General features: G+C 35.6%; 1 protein-coding gene across 1 annotated transcript; it reads right to left on the bottom strand.

The window, feature by feature from the left end:
* Window positions 1–9,332: 9,332 nt before the first annotated feature.
* Window positions 9,333–16,318, bottom strand: LOC143555835 (protein NRT1/ PTR FAMILY 4.5-like). The gene is made up of 6 exons (XM_077045314.1): window positions 16,270–16,318; window positions 16,091–16,190; window positions 11,946–12,163; window positions 11,234–11,659; window positions 10,573–10,688; window positions 9,333–10,483 (listed from the first exon to the last, which is right to left on the bottom strand). Exons 1-6 carry the CDS (start codon window positions 16,270–16,272, stop codon window positions 9,571–9,573), a joined length of 1,776 nt encoding a protein of 591 aa, XP_076901429.1. The 5' UTR covers window positions 16,273–16,318; the 3' UTR covers window positions 9,333–9,570.
* Window positions 16,319–16,614: the final 296 nt, after the last annotated feature.

The following is a 16,614-nucleotide window of genomic DNA, read 5'->3' as shown; positions in this document are numbered from 1 at the left end:
TTCTTTCGGCATTCTTCCTCTTTTTTGGGGGCACCTCTGCTATGAAATCTGCCAATACATGACCTTTGATCGCGGGTCTGGGTTTGTACTAAATGGCGTATTCTCCCAACTCTATCGCCCACATTGCTAATCTTCCAGATAATTTTAGCTTGGTTAATACGTTCTACAGGCGATAGTTGGTGAGGACGTTCACTAGGTGTCCCTAGAACTATCTCCCTAGGCGACACGCTGTCTGCACTAGCGACATAACCCATTTTTCCAAAGTGAAGTATCTTGTCCCCGCGTCTGCCAATGTGCGACTAACATAGTAGATGGCCGTTTGAACACTATCTCTATCTACCAATACAACCACACTAATTGCCCTATCCGACGCCACTAGGTATATTACTAGCAGTTCTGCTAAGCGCGACTTGATCTCTTGAAATGTTTCCGCTTCAACTGTCCATCAAAATTGAGATTTTTTGAAACAATTTCTCAAAGTTGAAACGAATGGAAAGACCTGTCCGCATGGCTTGACAGGAATCTGTTGAGCGCGACCAACCGCCCATTCAGTGTTTGCACCTGCTTGATGGTTTTGGGGGAATACATTTTTGTTACTGCTTCTATTTTTTCAGGATTGGCTTTAAATCCCCCATTAGTAACGATAACACCCAGGAATTTCCCTTCCTCCATTCCGAAGGAACATTTTTCTGGGTTAAGCTTCATGCTTGTCCGCCATAATGTCTTGAAGGTCTCTTCAATGTCTTTTATCATAGATACTTCTGCATCACTTTTTATCACTAATTCATCCATGTAGACTTCTAAGTTTCTTCCAATTTGAATCTTGAACTCTTTATCCATCAAGCGCTGGTATATGGACCCTGCATTTTTTATGCCAAACAGCATCATCATGTAACAATATGTTCCATTGTTTGTTTGAAACACCGTTTATCTTGATCTCCCGCTGCCATGTGAATATGGTCGTACCCTTTATATGCGTCCAAGAAGCACTTGTACCGGAAAGGAACAAGCGCGTCTACTTTTAGGTCTATCTCTGGTAAAGGGTAATAATACTTAGGGCATGCTTTGTTGAGATCTTTGAAATCAATGCACAATCGCCATTGGCCATTTGCTTTCGGTTCCATTACCGGATTTGCCACCCATGTTTGGTATTGTATTTCGCATATGATTCCCGCGTCCATGAGTTGTGTCACTTGTTCGTCGCAAGATTTCGCCTGTTCTGGCCCCATCTTCTGCCGTTTTTTTACTATTGGTACAAAAGCTGGGTTCACTTTCAACTTATGTTCCACCTTGGACCTCGGTACCCCTATCATGTCTGCTGAAGTCCATGTGAATACATCTATGTTGTTGACAAGTAACCTCTTCAACGCCATCCGGGTAAGGTCAGAAAGGGTGGGCCAAATGGTCACATTTTATTTCGGAAATTTTCCATTGAGAACCCATTTCTCGACTTCTTTGGATTTGTTTGTCTCTAGCATCCTTTGTGGTGGTACCTTTGCTTCCGCCCTGTAACTCTTTGTTAGCATGGATCATTGTTATCCTTGTAGGCGTTAGTACCCCCAATATTCCATGGGTTGTTGATGGGTTGGCGTTGAAGTCCCCTATCGCTTCTCTTCCTAAGATTATATCATAGTGCGGGTGTGGGGTTTCCATGATGAAGAAGTCCACGTCTTCAGTTCTTGAGTGTACTCTGTCACTGGAAATCTCAACTGTTCTAACGGGTATTTAATACTTTGATTGAAACCTGTTATCGGGGATTTAACAGGGACCAACCCGCGCTTATCCTTTTCTTCCGGTAAATCAAAACATTGGCATACATAATATCGGACGTGGTTCCTGCATCAATGAAGAAGTGCGGTGTCTGATAGTGTCCAAAGACTACTGTGAATACCAACGGCGCTTTACGGTTTGCTCCCCCTTTCACTTTTGGAAAGTTTACATGTTCTTACTTCCAGGCGGCATGTTCGATCTGGCTAGCCTTTTTGTTCGTTGTGCCGCGAGTAATCATATTAGCATGCAGGTATTTGATCTTCTTCCCTAGCTTTCCGCCATCACGGATTGGCGGTCGCCTTCCTTTACCTTTGATGTTTTGGACTAAATGCTCCAATTTTCCATTTTTGGCTTACTCCTCAATGGCAACTTTTAAATTCAAACACTGATCAGTTGTGTGACTATGTTGTTCATGATAGTCACAGTAACGCGTCAGGTCCTCATTCGGTCCTGGTTTAATTGGAGTGGGATTTTAGAGTTGGATACCTTCTGTATACAGTATCTGCGCCGAACCTTTGGTCAGCGACGTCCATCTGTTGGGCGAATGTGTTTGCGCCCTCTGTTTGTTTTTGTAAGGCTCATAGGTTGCATTTTCCTTTGGCTGGGTTTCTTGATTCAACCTTAACCAAATGAAAGCCACCTTTTTGCCTTGACAGACCTTGTTGATGTTGCTTCTTGCGTCGTTACGTACCTTTTTACCGCCGTACCTTTTTGCCTTGACGGACCTTGACCCAAGATTTTTTTTTCTGTTCGTGCGTACCTTTTTACCACCGTCATGATGGCGTCCCAGCTGTGGGGCATGCCGTCTTTTCCTGTAAGAGTGCGGATGAGATCATCGCACCTTACATTTTGGCGAAAGGCTGCCCGCATAAGTTTTTCGCCAACACCGCCGATATTCAATCCCTCTCTGTTGAATTTGGTGATGAAATCTTCTAGCGTTTCATTGTCTTTCCTTGTGACATTAAGGATATCTGCCGGATCACTGATGTGGCGTCGTTGTTGGCTAAAATGTTGGGTGAACTTGCTAGCTAGATCGTCCCAACTTACGATCTGTCCTTTTGGCAACCGCTCGAACCAGGCTCTTGCCGCTCCAACTAGTGTTAATGTGAATATGTGGCACCATAGTGGCATGGTCCACCCTGACACTAGTCCCGCTGCGATGTATGTTTGCAGGTGATCATATGGCGACTGTTGGCGGAATCTTGGGGTTCTCTAGCAATTTCGTGTCAGCGATTCTTTTCACAAACATGGGTCTTCTGGCCAATGTTGTTGGCCGGTATGTCTTGGAGAAGTCTTCATTCACATCTGGATTGTATTTTATAAGTTTTTTGATAGATTGGTCCAGACCTTTCCAGCTTTCTTCATAATCTAGATCATCTTGGCATGAATCCACCACCCGGCGCGACCTATGTGGTTTGTTATCATCTAAATGGTTGTTTGGTCTAGCACTTGATGTTTTTTCCGCAGGTGTTTTTGCTCGAATTGGATTTGACTCCTCTTTGCCGCCATCATATTCTTCTTCATCATTACTACTTGATTCTCCGTTAAACAGCGTTCTTGGTTGAACAACTGACGACATTATTTTGTTGTACGTTAGCCATGAGCTTTTGTTGTTCTTCTTCTAGCCAGGCCATTATGTCTAGCGACAATGCTATTTGCGTTCGTGATTTCATTTTTGCTTTCTCTGTGACGGTAGTTCAAAGGGTGGACACATCAGCGATGCCTTCGCCACTACCTATCACGTCAAGAATCTCCAGATTTCCTTCTTGGTTGGCCCTTGACTGTTGGCCCACCTCTTTATTTTACCACTCATCTGGATCAAGAAAGGAGTGATTATGAATGTACTGTTCTAGCAATAAGCATGGATGGCACCAATGAAGAAACACGAATCCATCCCTTAGGTCTAATGACTTAGTGGTTAAGTATCTCCCACAATGGGTTAGAATCCTTCTTGGCGCAGATGAGTATTTCCTGCAAAACAGAACATCGTGAGCTCGTTACGAGGAATATGGGGTGGGATCTCTCGTAATCACCCTCTGGCGTGAGAATCAGTATTTCTTATGTGGTAAGAGTATATATAGAGAGTATAGTGTTGGATGCTGAATACCTTTACCCTTTGGAGATATTCTGGTATTTATAGCCGGAGGGAGAGTGAGTATGGTCAAGTGCCTTTTCAGGCTCTCCACCAATTATATTCTACATTCGTGTGATCATGGAGGTTGGTGGGCATCGTGGCTTTTTAATAATGTCGTGGTGTACTATTTTGTACCGTCCTTTATGTGTTGTTCATTCCCTATTGGTTAGGCGATGTTCCCGATCTATATTCTTCATATTTGTCCCATGCTGGTGGAGATCTTGGCGCTACCATTCCCGAGGTTCCAGGGAATGTTTATTATATTTGGCCATGCTCCTAGCGCCATGCTATCCGCCTGGTGCTTGATCTCTTCACTCAGCGGGACCCTATGTTACTTTAGGGTGGGTTTAGTACCCTACCCCTACATATTGGTATTTGGTTGATTAGGTTATAAAAATTATAAGATACAAGCAACCATAATAGCAAGATAAATATGTAAATTCGTATGGCTAAAAAATTGTTCGATCTTGCTAGAGCCTAATATCAAGACCGAACGGGTCACGAGGTCACAACACACAAGAAACCACAAGGATGGACTTCAGTGCATCAAGTCGTTTAGACTGGAGCAACTCCCACTGAATTTATGACTTTGGTTTCGCTTCCTCGCTTTTTGTCTTTAGGTCATCGTTTATTACAATATTTACAAAAAAATACAATAAAGGAAAAAAAAACATAACTATAACAACTTTGAACCATCAAAGGTAGCCAAAACCATAAAACCAAAAATTAAATAGAACAAACAACCACAAAACAAGGTCAAGTAAACATATAAAATCTTAATAAAAATTAAAGTTGTCCTAAAATTTAGTTAGATCAAAAACTTTAAAACTAACTAAAGATTGTGCTCTAATTGCGGTTAAAACACCGATACCGACTCATATGTTGTAACCAAGTCTCTGATACCACTGGTGGGTTTCGGTAGTTATCAGTTAAAAATTATTTATTAAAATTCAATAAATATGTAAGATAATAATTAAGCAAATTAATGCGCAACGAAAATAAATGAGTAATAAACACCAAAACTAAACCCGACAGGATCCGGTTACGAACGATACGAGCACGGAATAAAAACAATAATTCATTTGTCTAATATACCAATGACATAGATATACCTCGGTTAATGATAACCAGTGAGACACTGAGGTACAACGTAACGATGCTAGTTGACGAAACGAACAACGGGGCGACGACGACTGTGCATGAAAACAACGATGATATCGTTGGCATCGGGGTGGTGTCCGGCAGCAATAACGAGCGACGAGGTTGGCAACGATTTGGCGGTTGTGCGGCCGGTGATGCGGCGTGGCTGGTAGTGGCAACCTCCGAACAACGGTTGTCGGTGTTGTGTTCCTCCAAGAAAGTAGGAGATTATTCTCCGTCTTCGTGAATTCCAATTGTTGGTTATGGTTGTTATATATTACTAGGGTATAGCTCATGTTACACACGGGTGGAAAAACATGTCAACAAACATAATAAATTTAACAAAAAATTCAAGCAACACAATACTTCTTCAAACTTTCGGACCAAAACGTTAACCAATTACATTGTCTAGATATTAAAAGTTAAAAGTTACAATACGTTTATGTACATCGAACAACCAAAAAATATCAACAAAAGACATAAACATGTTATTTCATATTAAACCACTATCAACTTCTTTAAACATTCTACCAAAGCAAACTCATTTTGCTTCACCACCTGAAAATATAATAAAACAATAACATCCAAATTAAATATACCATAATAACATATTTAATAATGAGTAACATTTGAACAATGATAAAGTTGTTTTTATTAAATTTTTGTTTTTATTAAAACAAAATAACATACTACAACAAACAAAGTAAAATGACAACATAAAACATCTTTCTAACTTAAACCATTAAACCAAAAAGATATATCAATAAAAACATTTTTTGGCTGTCATTTTATACCTAACAAATTTGATACTCTTTTAAAACAACCCGTTTTGAAATATTTTCAAAATAGTTACAAAATATAAAAAAATTGGAATTAGTCAATTTCAAAAAATTATAGAATTATTTTTGATTTTTACTAATCTTGCAACAAACTTTTAAATCACTGACATTAATATTTTGTTAAACTTGGAAAACTTAAAAACGTTTTACAATAAATGAATTTTTAAATAACTTTGGAAAGATTAAAAAGTTTTATGTTGACTTTGAAAATAATTAAAGGTGAAAAAATACGATACAAAATCAATGAAAACAAAATATAAACGTATAGGAAATAAATTATCAAATATTTTTAATATTCTTTGAAAACATTATGAAAACTTAGACAAACAAATTGTTTGAATGTTATAATTAGAAGATTTATTTTATGTTTAAAAAACTTATTAGTTAAAATTGGTAAACATATAATACGTGTTTATTATACATTATTGAGAAATTTAGTGACACTAATATTTGAGAACACAAATTCAAAAAAAAATTGAACATACATAACCAAATTTAAAACGGTGAATATAGAAAGAAAATTACGTTTCGGGTGTGGAATCTCATAATCAATTGAATCTACTATAAATAATAACAATTGAATCTACTATAAATAATAACAATAAGAATACGAAAATATTGAAATTTGATGTAGTTATAATGGAATATCAATGAAGAATACGATATCGAATGTTAAACTTATAAGTGACCGAAATTTAAGTTTAAATTTGTCTTCCATGTAAGGATAGAAATAATTTGAAATATCTTGATTCATGAGAATAATAATATTAATAAATTATGAAAAGTTGTCATGTTTAATAATATTCACCAAATCATATGTGCCGAATAATATTTAAAAATGATGATAAAACGGTTATTTAATTTATGATATATTAAGTATTGATTATTAGCAATTATGTCAATTTGAATATTGTGTTCTAAAATAACGCGGTTATTATTTTTGTATTAATTAATAATTAATATTCATGTAAATTAAAGTAAGATTACATTACAATTATAGTAAGTATTTTTAGTTTAACAATCAGTTTTTTAAACATTAAAATGATAACTTATTCTAGTTAATGCCAAATCACAAAAATTAAAATCAAATCGGTTCTAATTTTACTAATATGACTAATTAATTTAGAAATAAAAATTAGTTAATATTTAATAATAATACGTAGCTTAATTTAGGAATTAAATAATAATAATAACAATAATAAAAAACATAAATTATTTCCTTAATTATCGTTATTATAGTCAAACCTTTAAAATAAAAATTATATTCAAATAATCATCTCCAAAAATAACCGATTGATTATAAAAAAAATATTATTAGAATGTATTATATAATAAGTTTTAATATTTCCTTGTTTAAGGTTTTTCCGGAATCAGTTTATATTTAATAATAATACATTGAAAATACTTTAGGAATCAAATAATAACAATAATAAAGACATAAATTATTATTTCTTAATTATCGTTTTTATAGTCAAAGTTTAAAATAAAATTTGAATTTAAAATTTTTAGTCAACAAGTTAAATATTAAATTAGATTTGAATGCCAATTATAGTTAAATAACAACAGATCAACTTAATGTACATTTAAATTTTTAGAAAATTCTAGAATAAATTATATTTGGAAGATCAATATTATATAAGATATATTTTAAATTATTATATAAAATATTATAAAAAATTTAGTAAATTTATAATTAATATTATGGAATATTAAAGATCAATATTGTCTTCAATCGATTCAATTCCGTTAAATTATATATGAAACAAATAATTTACAAACAAATTTATTAAACATTCAAAAAAAATTGTAATTAACAAAATATTAAATTGAAGTTTCTGACTTTTGATAAAACTGAATCAAAATTGGCCGGAAAAAAAATCATAAATTGGACGGAAATTATGTTTGTTAATATTTGGTAAAGAAAACAATAACAAATTGGATGGAAAAAAATCAAAAATTGGACGGAAATTCACTTCTTAGTATTTAGTAAACAAAACAATAAGAAAGTGGCGGTAAATTAAAGAAATTGGACGAAAATTACCTTTAATATATTCATCGGATAATCGATCTGTTATAATCATCATTAATTGACCAAAAATATCGTTATAACATCGTCTCTGAGGAACGACCAATTGAGGGAAATTGAATCGATTGGAGACATCAATAACCTTAGAAGTGAAGAAAGTCATAGTAGATTCAACAAGTGTTAGTAAATACTGTAGACGTTCGATGTTGGATATGAGCGACGAAATTAGGGTTCGTATCTTCGTGAGGAGGTTAGAGAGAAAAATGAGTGGTGGAATTGGTTGTGGATTATGAAAAATGGACCGTGTATAGTTTTCTGTGGACGAAGCGGGTTATTTACGGGTCATGGGTTATAAACATTATAAAATGGGTCCGTGTGGAAGGATTTTAATATTGACTTATTTTAATTGCTAGAAATTAATAGAATAGGAAATATTACACATGACATCTAGGTAGCATCCTATATGGAGGGCCTAGAATGGTGTGATGTGTACAATTCTATTGCTTTAATAGTATTTAAAGATGATTATTATTATTATTATTATTATTATAAGATACCAACAGGACCCTAAGCCCAACTCTCGTTTAAAAGACTGAACCAACTTATTTAATTAGTAAATAAACATGATGTATATGGTATTTATATCTATAATATATATAAACGGAAACATAAAACGTGTCGTGGTGTGGTCGCTCCCCCTTTTTTGGAGTCACCAGATTTGCTTGATTTTTAAATGGAGCATTCTCATGCATTTGACCCGAATTCACAGGTATGGGTCTTATCAAACCCACATATTTCTTAAACGAGTTATAACATCTTATTAAATTAAAAACTAATCTCACCAAATATTTGATACAAAAATCCTATAAAGTAGGAATATACTAAAAATTAATATCTAATTTATTTAAAAAAGATATATACTATTTATAATTAAAAAACCAATTTTATAGTAAAAAAATAAACGAGTCTTGGATCTCATCAAAATCATATAGCTTTTAAACCTGGTTATAACATCTCATTTATTTGTGAAACAATTTAATATCAAACCATAAGTAGATTATTAACTTTTATTCAATAAATTAAATAAAAAATCAAAAAATAGATAGATATTAAAAACAAATAATATAAAACAACCCCTGTAATACGGGAGATAAAAACTAGCTTAGTATAAATAATCTAAATTTTTTTTATTACCATAAAATACATATAAATAATGAAATTTTTCTTACAAGTATGTATATAATTATAATAGATAATTATATTAAGCAAGTTAAGCGGTTATTTGTTCGTTTCCCAGCATGTAACTCTTACGGGTCATAACTAAGTCGACCGCGTTAAAATAATCGAACCAGTACATATTTCCAGCACTTGCAATAACTTATAACTGTGAAATATAAATCTGTTATGTCGATATATATTTAGAGAACGTTTCCTTTTATAATAGAAATTTTGAACATCCATTCATGCATGCTCAAAGGAACTTATTAGAATGAAATAACTAAAGCACAATCAAAGAGTGTTCGGGTTGTCTTAGAATAGCACAAATTATCGGTAAAACATACGCAAAAAGAGATATAAAACGAGAGGGCGGAGACCGCGAATCGATAAACTCAACCTGAAACTGAAACCGTTCTAAAACCCATCAACTCTTCATGTTCTGTTCAGCCTTTAACTTCTTCGGTTGCAGTCTTTGGCAATTCGTTTTCACTTGCGCTGACCATTGCAATACTAGTATTTGTGGATGCCATTTCGGTTGTCAATAGGCTATCATCTTCCTTTTTGTACTTGTACAATGTGGCAGAAAGCAAGTAAATTGCGAAATTTATCAAGCTCAACACAGCCAAGAACCAATAAAACAAATTCAGATTGTTATTGTCCAAAAGAAGACCTGTAATCCATCCTTTCTTGCTTGGAGACACTCTCTTTGTAACAGCATTCACGCTATCCACCAATGCAGTACTTAAAAAGTAACCGAAAGACATCGATATCCATGTGAATGAAGTGGCAAGCGATCTCATCCCTACAGGAGCCTCCTTGTAGAAGAACTCAAGCAATCCCACTAGTGTAAACATATCTGCAACTCCAAAAATACCATACTGAAAAGAGAGCCAAAAGAGACTGATAGGCTCAAGTGGATTGATTCTTGATTGGTTTCTCCTCTTTACTTCCACAATCCCTGCAACTCCCATGGAAATGCCGGATAAAACCAGCCCGACGCCGACTCTTTGGAGCTGTGTAATGCCTTGCGGATGTTTTGTAAATTTGCGGGCAAAGGGTATGAACAAATACTCGTAAACAGGAAGAAGGAAGGTCATGAAGACGAGTGGGATTACAGGAATTGAGCCTGCTGGAAATTCGAGATTTCCTAGCTTTCGGTTCATCATATTGCCTTGGGCTTGTGAGAATGTCTGTAGCTGGGCTAAGCAGGTGTTCATGATAACTGTACTTAATATAATAGGAAGCATTCTTATTAGGATCTTAACTTCTTCAACTTGTGTCACAGTGCATACCTCCCATGGTGCAAGTTCACTTGGTTTTGTATTATTTGGAATAATTGCTGCTTTGTCCAACCAACTGTAAAAGATAAATCCCATAAAGATTTTAATTAGTTGAGTTACTCTAATAATGCAACTTGAGTGTTGGAATCGGATAGTAAGACGTACGAGAATTGACTGGTATGAGTGAGTTTTTTGCCTCCCTTATTTGTGTTATTCTCATGTAATTCTTCATGATTCTCCGGTAGTTTTACCTTTCTGTTATTAAATGCTAGAGCAATAACCTACATACAATCAAAGTTTGAGTTTGTTTTTAAAAGAGAATTCGCAAACAATATGGCATAATTTTTGGAATGAAATAAAGAACTAATATGGATCAAGTAGATCTGCACGTGTGTATGTGAATATATACAAGTCTTAGAATTCAAAAAGAGGCAAAACACACTCTCACAATCATGAAAACCAATTCATAACTTTACAAAGCTAACTTTTTTCCTTTTTCGGGTAACCATGCTGAGAACACATTACCAAAAACTCACCGGACCTGCCAATATCTGCCAACGGGATCAAATAATTGGCGCTTGTGTTGGGTGCATGACCTTCAAGAGGTTACGGTAGGAAGCTAGTTGCTAGAAATAAGACCTCTGTTAGACAAGAATCCGGTGGTTAAAAGTCACCACCTTTGAAGGTTAAACTTGTTCAATGGTTTTGTAAATCTCTATTGTAGTGAATCAATTCTCTTTTATGATGTCTTGTTATTTGATTCTTGATTGTACTTTCATACTTAACAAGCACATGTACATACACCGATAGGAGGGAGAGAGATTACCCGGCCAATACTCAGAAAAGGGCTGTCTTTTGGAACTTGGATGTTGTAGAATGGCTTCCCCAGGAGAAATAGACTAAAACCTAAGAAGCAACCAATGGTTGCTAAGCAGAAACCCCACCACCAGCCATGATTGGTGCTAACCCACACAAAACCAGTCACCCCTATAGAGGCACCCAAGGTGGTGCTTAGCACAAGCCAGTTGAAATAGGTTCCTTGGGACTTGAGTCCTTTTGGTTTAGAGGTGTCAAATTGGTCCGCACCAAAAGCCGCAAGAGCACCTCTAACACCACCAGACCCTAACGCCAACAACGCTAGTGAGGTGTAAAACATTACCCCAATTCCTCCTTCCATGCAACTCTGCTTGCCACCACAAGGTTTTGGATGCAGGCTAGTGTCATGAGCTTGAATAGTCATTATTATGAAAGCCTGCCATCATGCACACATGGTTCACTTTAGATAAGAAAATAATTGTGGATTTATTTAACGGGCGTATTAACAAGTTAAATGAAGGAAATTTCCAAAAGCTGTAGTTAATTTTCTTTAGTTTTGCAAGTTGTGAAGTCATATTTCAAAGGGGTAAAAGATGAAATGAGAGAGGCGGAAAAAAGTTGTTAGGCTCACAAATTATAACATGTGGCCATGAATAGTTTACTTATTTAATAGGTATAGATGCTTTGATGTCAATAATGATTGTTGTGTGTTTACGGTTTACCACTATTTCGACTAGTCCAAAAATTAAAATAGTATGAAATCTGGAGATTAAAGTGTCTGAAAAGAAAGCGCCGATAATTGACAGTATGAAAGTTGAGCCCATGAAGTTTGTGACTGTGTTGGCAGCGCCAGGGATATTAAAACTCAAATCCATCATGAAGTATGTGAACATAATCAATACATTTGAAATAAATCCCATATTCTCCAGTGCCACCAACCCTGCAATTGTAAAGAAGCTGCTTACTGAAAATTAATGTTACTGGAAATTTCTATAAATCCATAGGAGCAACATGCATTTATGCCACGACTACTTGATTTTTTTTAATATATTCAGCTGTGTGAAGCATAAATAAACCGGTTTTGGTAAGTCGAGCTCTTAATAAATGTGTCAACAAGAAAAAAGTGGTGACATGTGTGAGACTTGTGTTTCATTTATTTGGATAGAAAAAAAGAAGTTGAGGCGTAAAAAATTCCCCATAAATAGAAATGACAAAAATATCTGAGCCCAAAGGGCAAACCCGAAACTGTAGGGGATAGTTAATGAGACCAGGTAGGGCCGTCTCTGAGAATTTAAATACTCAGTCGAGCCGAAATAGAAAGGTTCGTAGGCTTATGTTTATTATGAAAAAAGAAATTGGGCCTAATATGTTTTATATTATTAAGATCTATACCGAATTTGTTAAAAAAATTAATATATATATATGTGTAATTTTTGACCTGAGATTGCGTGCCTCGACTGAACTTGTAACGATTCCGACGAAACCAGGTATACCCTAACCGATAGACTTTAGTTAAGTCATATGTAATGTCGGGTACATGAGTTACCATGGTAATTATACGAGAATACATGGTTCATTGTATTGATTGTACGTGAATATATAATTCACCGTATTGAATATGCGATCAAACGATCGATAGTTATTGAAACCCGAATGAATCGAGGGTTCAATTATAGACGAGATATATGATATTTAGTGATGTTACGAAGTATTAAAGCTTCGGGATAAGTGGATTAAAGCACAGAAAAAGGATTTCGATTTAATAGTACGTCGATACGTTAAACGAAACCTTTATTACTAAACCGAGCAAGAGACGATCGATCAAGCCGAAAAAGATGCACAATTATTAATACTATGATGTTTTAAGTTAATAAATGTCATGATTTAAGTTTTTAAATCGGTTTTATATAAATTTTATTTTAAGCCGAAAAACGACCGTCTTAGCCTCGTTTTAAGCCGAATTAAACGTTTAACCGAAAAACGAGCAGAACCAGATTATCCAAAACATTATCCAGATTACGGAAATCCAAATGAGTGGCCAAGAATGAATATGTGGGTCCCACCCCACCCTTTATGGGTTCCGATCGGCCCCCTTGGCCTTCATTTTCTTTTTTTTTCTTTTTTCAATCAACAATCCACAAGCTTCATCAATTCCTCTCAATTTCATGAACTAAAAACCGAGATTTGGAGCAAGAAAAACAAGGTAAAGATCGAATTATATACGTTTCCATCTTCGTTTCTTGAGTTTGTTTGCAAGAAAATGAGGTTTCAAAGATGAAAACCGATTCTTGCATGATCAAGTGATGTATACGGGTTATACAAGGGATCTTGGTCCAAGAAAGGAGTTAAACGAACCGAAAACGAATTTTTACGGTTAAATCTTTGTTTTTGGAATCATAACCGAAACCATGAAAGAAATGGCTTGATCGTGAGTGTAACTTGCTTGGTATTGTGGTATGTTTATTGTAGGCTCTGTATTTAGTGGTAGATAAGGCGGAAAGACGAGTTTGTAGCTCGTAGTGGCGGAAAACGAAAGGTATATTCGGTTATGTTCGGTTTTGGGAAATTTGGACAGATTGTTGATGCTTTAGAGTTAGGTCATGAAATTTTACAGAGGTGTTAAACACATGAAAATATGAGTTCTGTGAATTTTTGGTAATTTTTGGATAAAGGATGAATATTTGGTGAATTTAATGCTCGGTTTTGGCCAAAAATGATGAAAAATAGTTAAAGATCATGAAAAATTCTGGAAAATTGCAGATAAGCTTTTCATATCATGTATAAGTCACACACAAAATTTGAGGTCCGTTGGAGAAGTCTAAGTAGGCTTTTCGGTTAAACGAGTTCTAGGGATTTCTAGCTCCGGTTTAGTAAAAAGGGCATGTAAAAGAAGATTTTGGTTCTGGAAAAATTACAGGGGACTATGTGGATGGCAGGGGACATCCAGGAAAAATTTGGGATTTTTCTAAGATCGTTTGGTATTTACGACATATTTAGTGTTTAAATGGTGTTTAAAAATAGATAAATAAAATTTAAATATAGAAATTAATTCTGGAAATATTTTTATAAAATTCCCCACTGTTAAAAAGTGATTTGTGCAAAATTTCAAGATCCGAGAGTAAACGGATAAGTATTTGTACTAATTATCAAACTTTTAAAGTTAAAACGCGTAAACCGGTGAAGTTCGCTTAAGCGAGCTGACTGGTGTATAAAAACCTTAAAAATGGACTATTTTCATATAATTGAGTTAAACAAGTAAAAATGAATCATCCGAAAATAATTCGGATGATTTGGGTATTTTTAACCGATTTAACAGTTTCCGGTACGCCAAAGACGGAAACGGGTCCCGAGGTCAATCGGGGCGTCTAAACCGAGTACTAATTTCACCACTTTAATTAAATTATCAGTCAACAACGATTTTCGGGTCGTGTGTGACCAAACTCATTTTGAAACATAAAATTTGATAACCGTGCTAGGCACGCAAAACGGGGAAAACAAGCTATTAGAAGATTTGACTGTTGAACTCTAAACGACATCACAATCTGAGTCCGGAAAAGTGTTTCTGGGTTAACCTTGCCCCCAGAACGGGTACAGTGCTGGGTTAACAGTGTCCCCAGATGTACCGGTTAACCTGGTTAAAGTTATATTAATAATGAGTGTATAGTAACGATCGTAGGGATCATATTACAGATTGGACGTGTTAACTGATAATGATTGTTGTTACCTGCTTGCATGTGCTAAGGTGAGTTTCACGAGCCCTTTTTTACTGAACTGTTTTAAATATTTTCCCGGGACGGAAAGCATGTTTCTATCAAAATGTTTAAGTACATGCTGATCGCATGGAAATGAATGTATTTATATAATGTTTATTGTACGGGAATCGTACGGTAATGTATTAAGATGGTAATTGTCTGAGTTGCTAACAGTGTAAGGCCCGAAACAGTGTTCTGGGTTAACAGTGTCCCCAGAGGGTATTAAATGTGTTTCTGGGTTAACAGTGTCCCCAGAGGTTATTGGATGTGTTTCTGGGTTAACAATGTCCCCAGAGGTTATTGGATGTGTTTCTGGGTTAACAGTGTCCCCGGAGTGAGTACAGTACTGGGTTAACAGTGTCCCCAGATAATATTATATTATGATATGGATTTATAATGGTCTACTAAAATTGTGAAACTCACCAACTATTCGTAGTTGACCCGTTTTCTCACATGCTTTTCAGGTACAATTTAGATGAAGTGATTGCTTACGTGCTAAGTGCTTGATGTGTGTAAGATTTGTGTGCGGGATGTTAGGATACATTATAACAGATAGAATTATGAATCGTATTGTATGATGTGTGTATCACCTAGACGGTAATGAAAGATGAGATAATGTAATTTTGAAGTATATTAATGCATTCAGTTTTCTTTATAAACAATGTGGTTGATATCAGAGGTGTCTGTCGCATCCCGTTTACGTTTCCGCTGCGGTTGCGGGGTGTTACAGAACTTCTGGTTCGCACTACCCTAGGGCCGGCCATGAGACCAAGTACGAGATTATAAGTTAAAAATAACTTTATACTTGCTACCTATGAGTATATCATCATCATCGTACTCAGTATATCCCACCAATAGCAAAGCTATGGTAGGGTCTGAGAAGGGTAAGATGTAGACAGCCTTACCTCTACCCCATAGGGATAGAGAGACCGCTTTTGGTGAGACCCCCGGCTCGAAAACATGGCGATTTTAACTACTAACTCAACAGAGATATTGTATGTGGTACTTTCAGTTGGAGTATATGAATTCACCACAACCACCATGGTTTCCCGTTACGCCAACAAAAATCCGTTTGGTTTTTGTTGCCGATCGATATTTGAACAAGTATTGCTTACCAAAGATGAAACCAGAAGCTCTGAAGCCACCCTTTTGTTCAATGGACTTGAAGCTCATCTTACTAAGTAATTTATATCGCGATGCTAGTTTCTCCTCACCCTGCAGGCATGTACACGTTACACTATGATATAGGTATATGTATATACACAGTGAGATACAGAGAGGTGGAGAAGCATACCATGGTTATAAAATGAGAGAGAAAGAGAGAGATCAGCAATCTTAGTACGATGTAGAGAAACGGGTGAGGGTAATGCAGAAGTGAAGGGTGGGTTTAAAAAGAAAAGAAATATAAGTGGGGACAACATTGTATCTAACGTTGAAACAACAGACATTCACATAGCTTTGTTTGACAGCATTGTTTCTTCCCCCAACTACAAACAACCTTAGTTATATTTATATCTTTTAATCTGGTTGCCAACTGCATTTCCCACAATCTACTTTTGTACCATGCCTTTTGTCTTTAGTATTTACAACACCTAGGTGTTTCATTTGAGTAGCCAGCCTTCTTACCATCTTATCTAAA

Source organism: Bidens hawaiensis, unplaced genomic scaffold, assembly GCF_021521415.1.
Source record: "Bidens hawaiensis isolate Kalapana, Puna unplaced genomic scaffold, B.hawaiensis_p1.1 tig00018346_1, whole genome shotgun sequence".
Classification (NCBI taxonomy): Eukaryota; Viridiplantae; Streptophyta; class Magnoliopsida; order Asterales; family Asteraceae; genus Bidens; species Bidens hawaiensis.
The sequence above is the reverse complement of the archived record's forward strand: the minus strand, read 5'-3'. Positions and strand labels throughout refer to the sequence as shown.

Bases quoted from the DNA above. Each gene is read 5' to 3' on its own strand.
- LOC143555835 (XM_077045314.1), bottom strand. The intron at 11,660-11,945 runs GTAAACCGTAAA...GCATGATGGCAG, and splicing joins TTGGACTAGTCGAAATAGTG to GCTTTCATAATAATGACTAT. The intron at 10,484-10,572 runs GTACGTCTTACT...TATCTTTTACAG, and splicing joins ACTCATACCAGTCAATTCTC to TTGGTTGGACAAAGCAGCAA.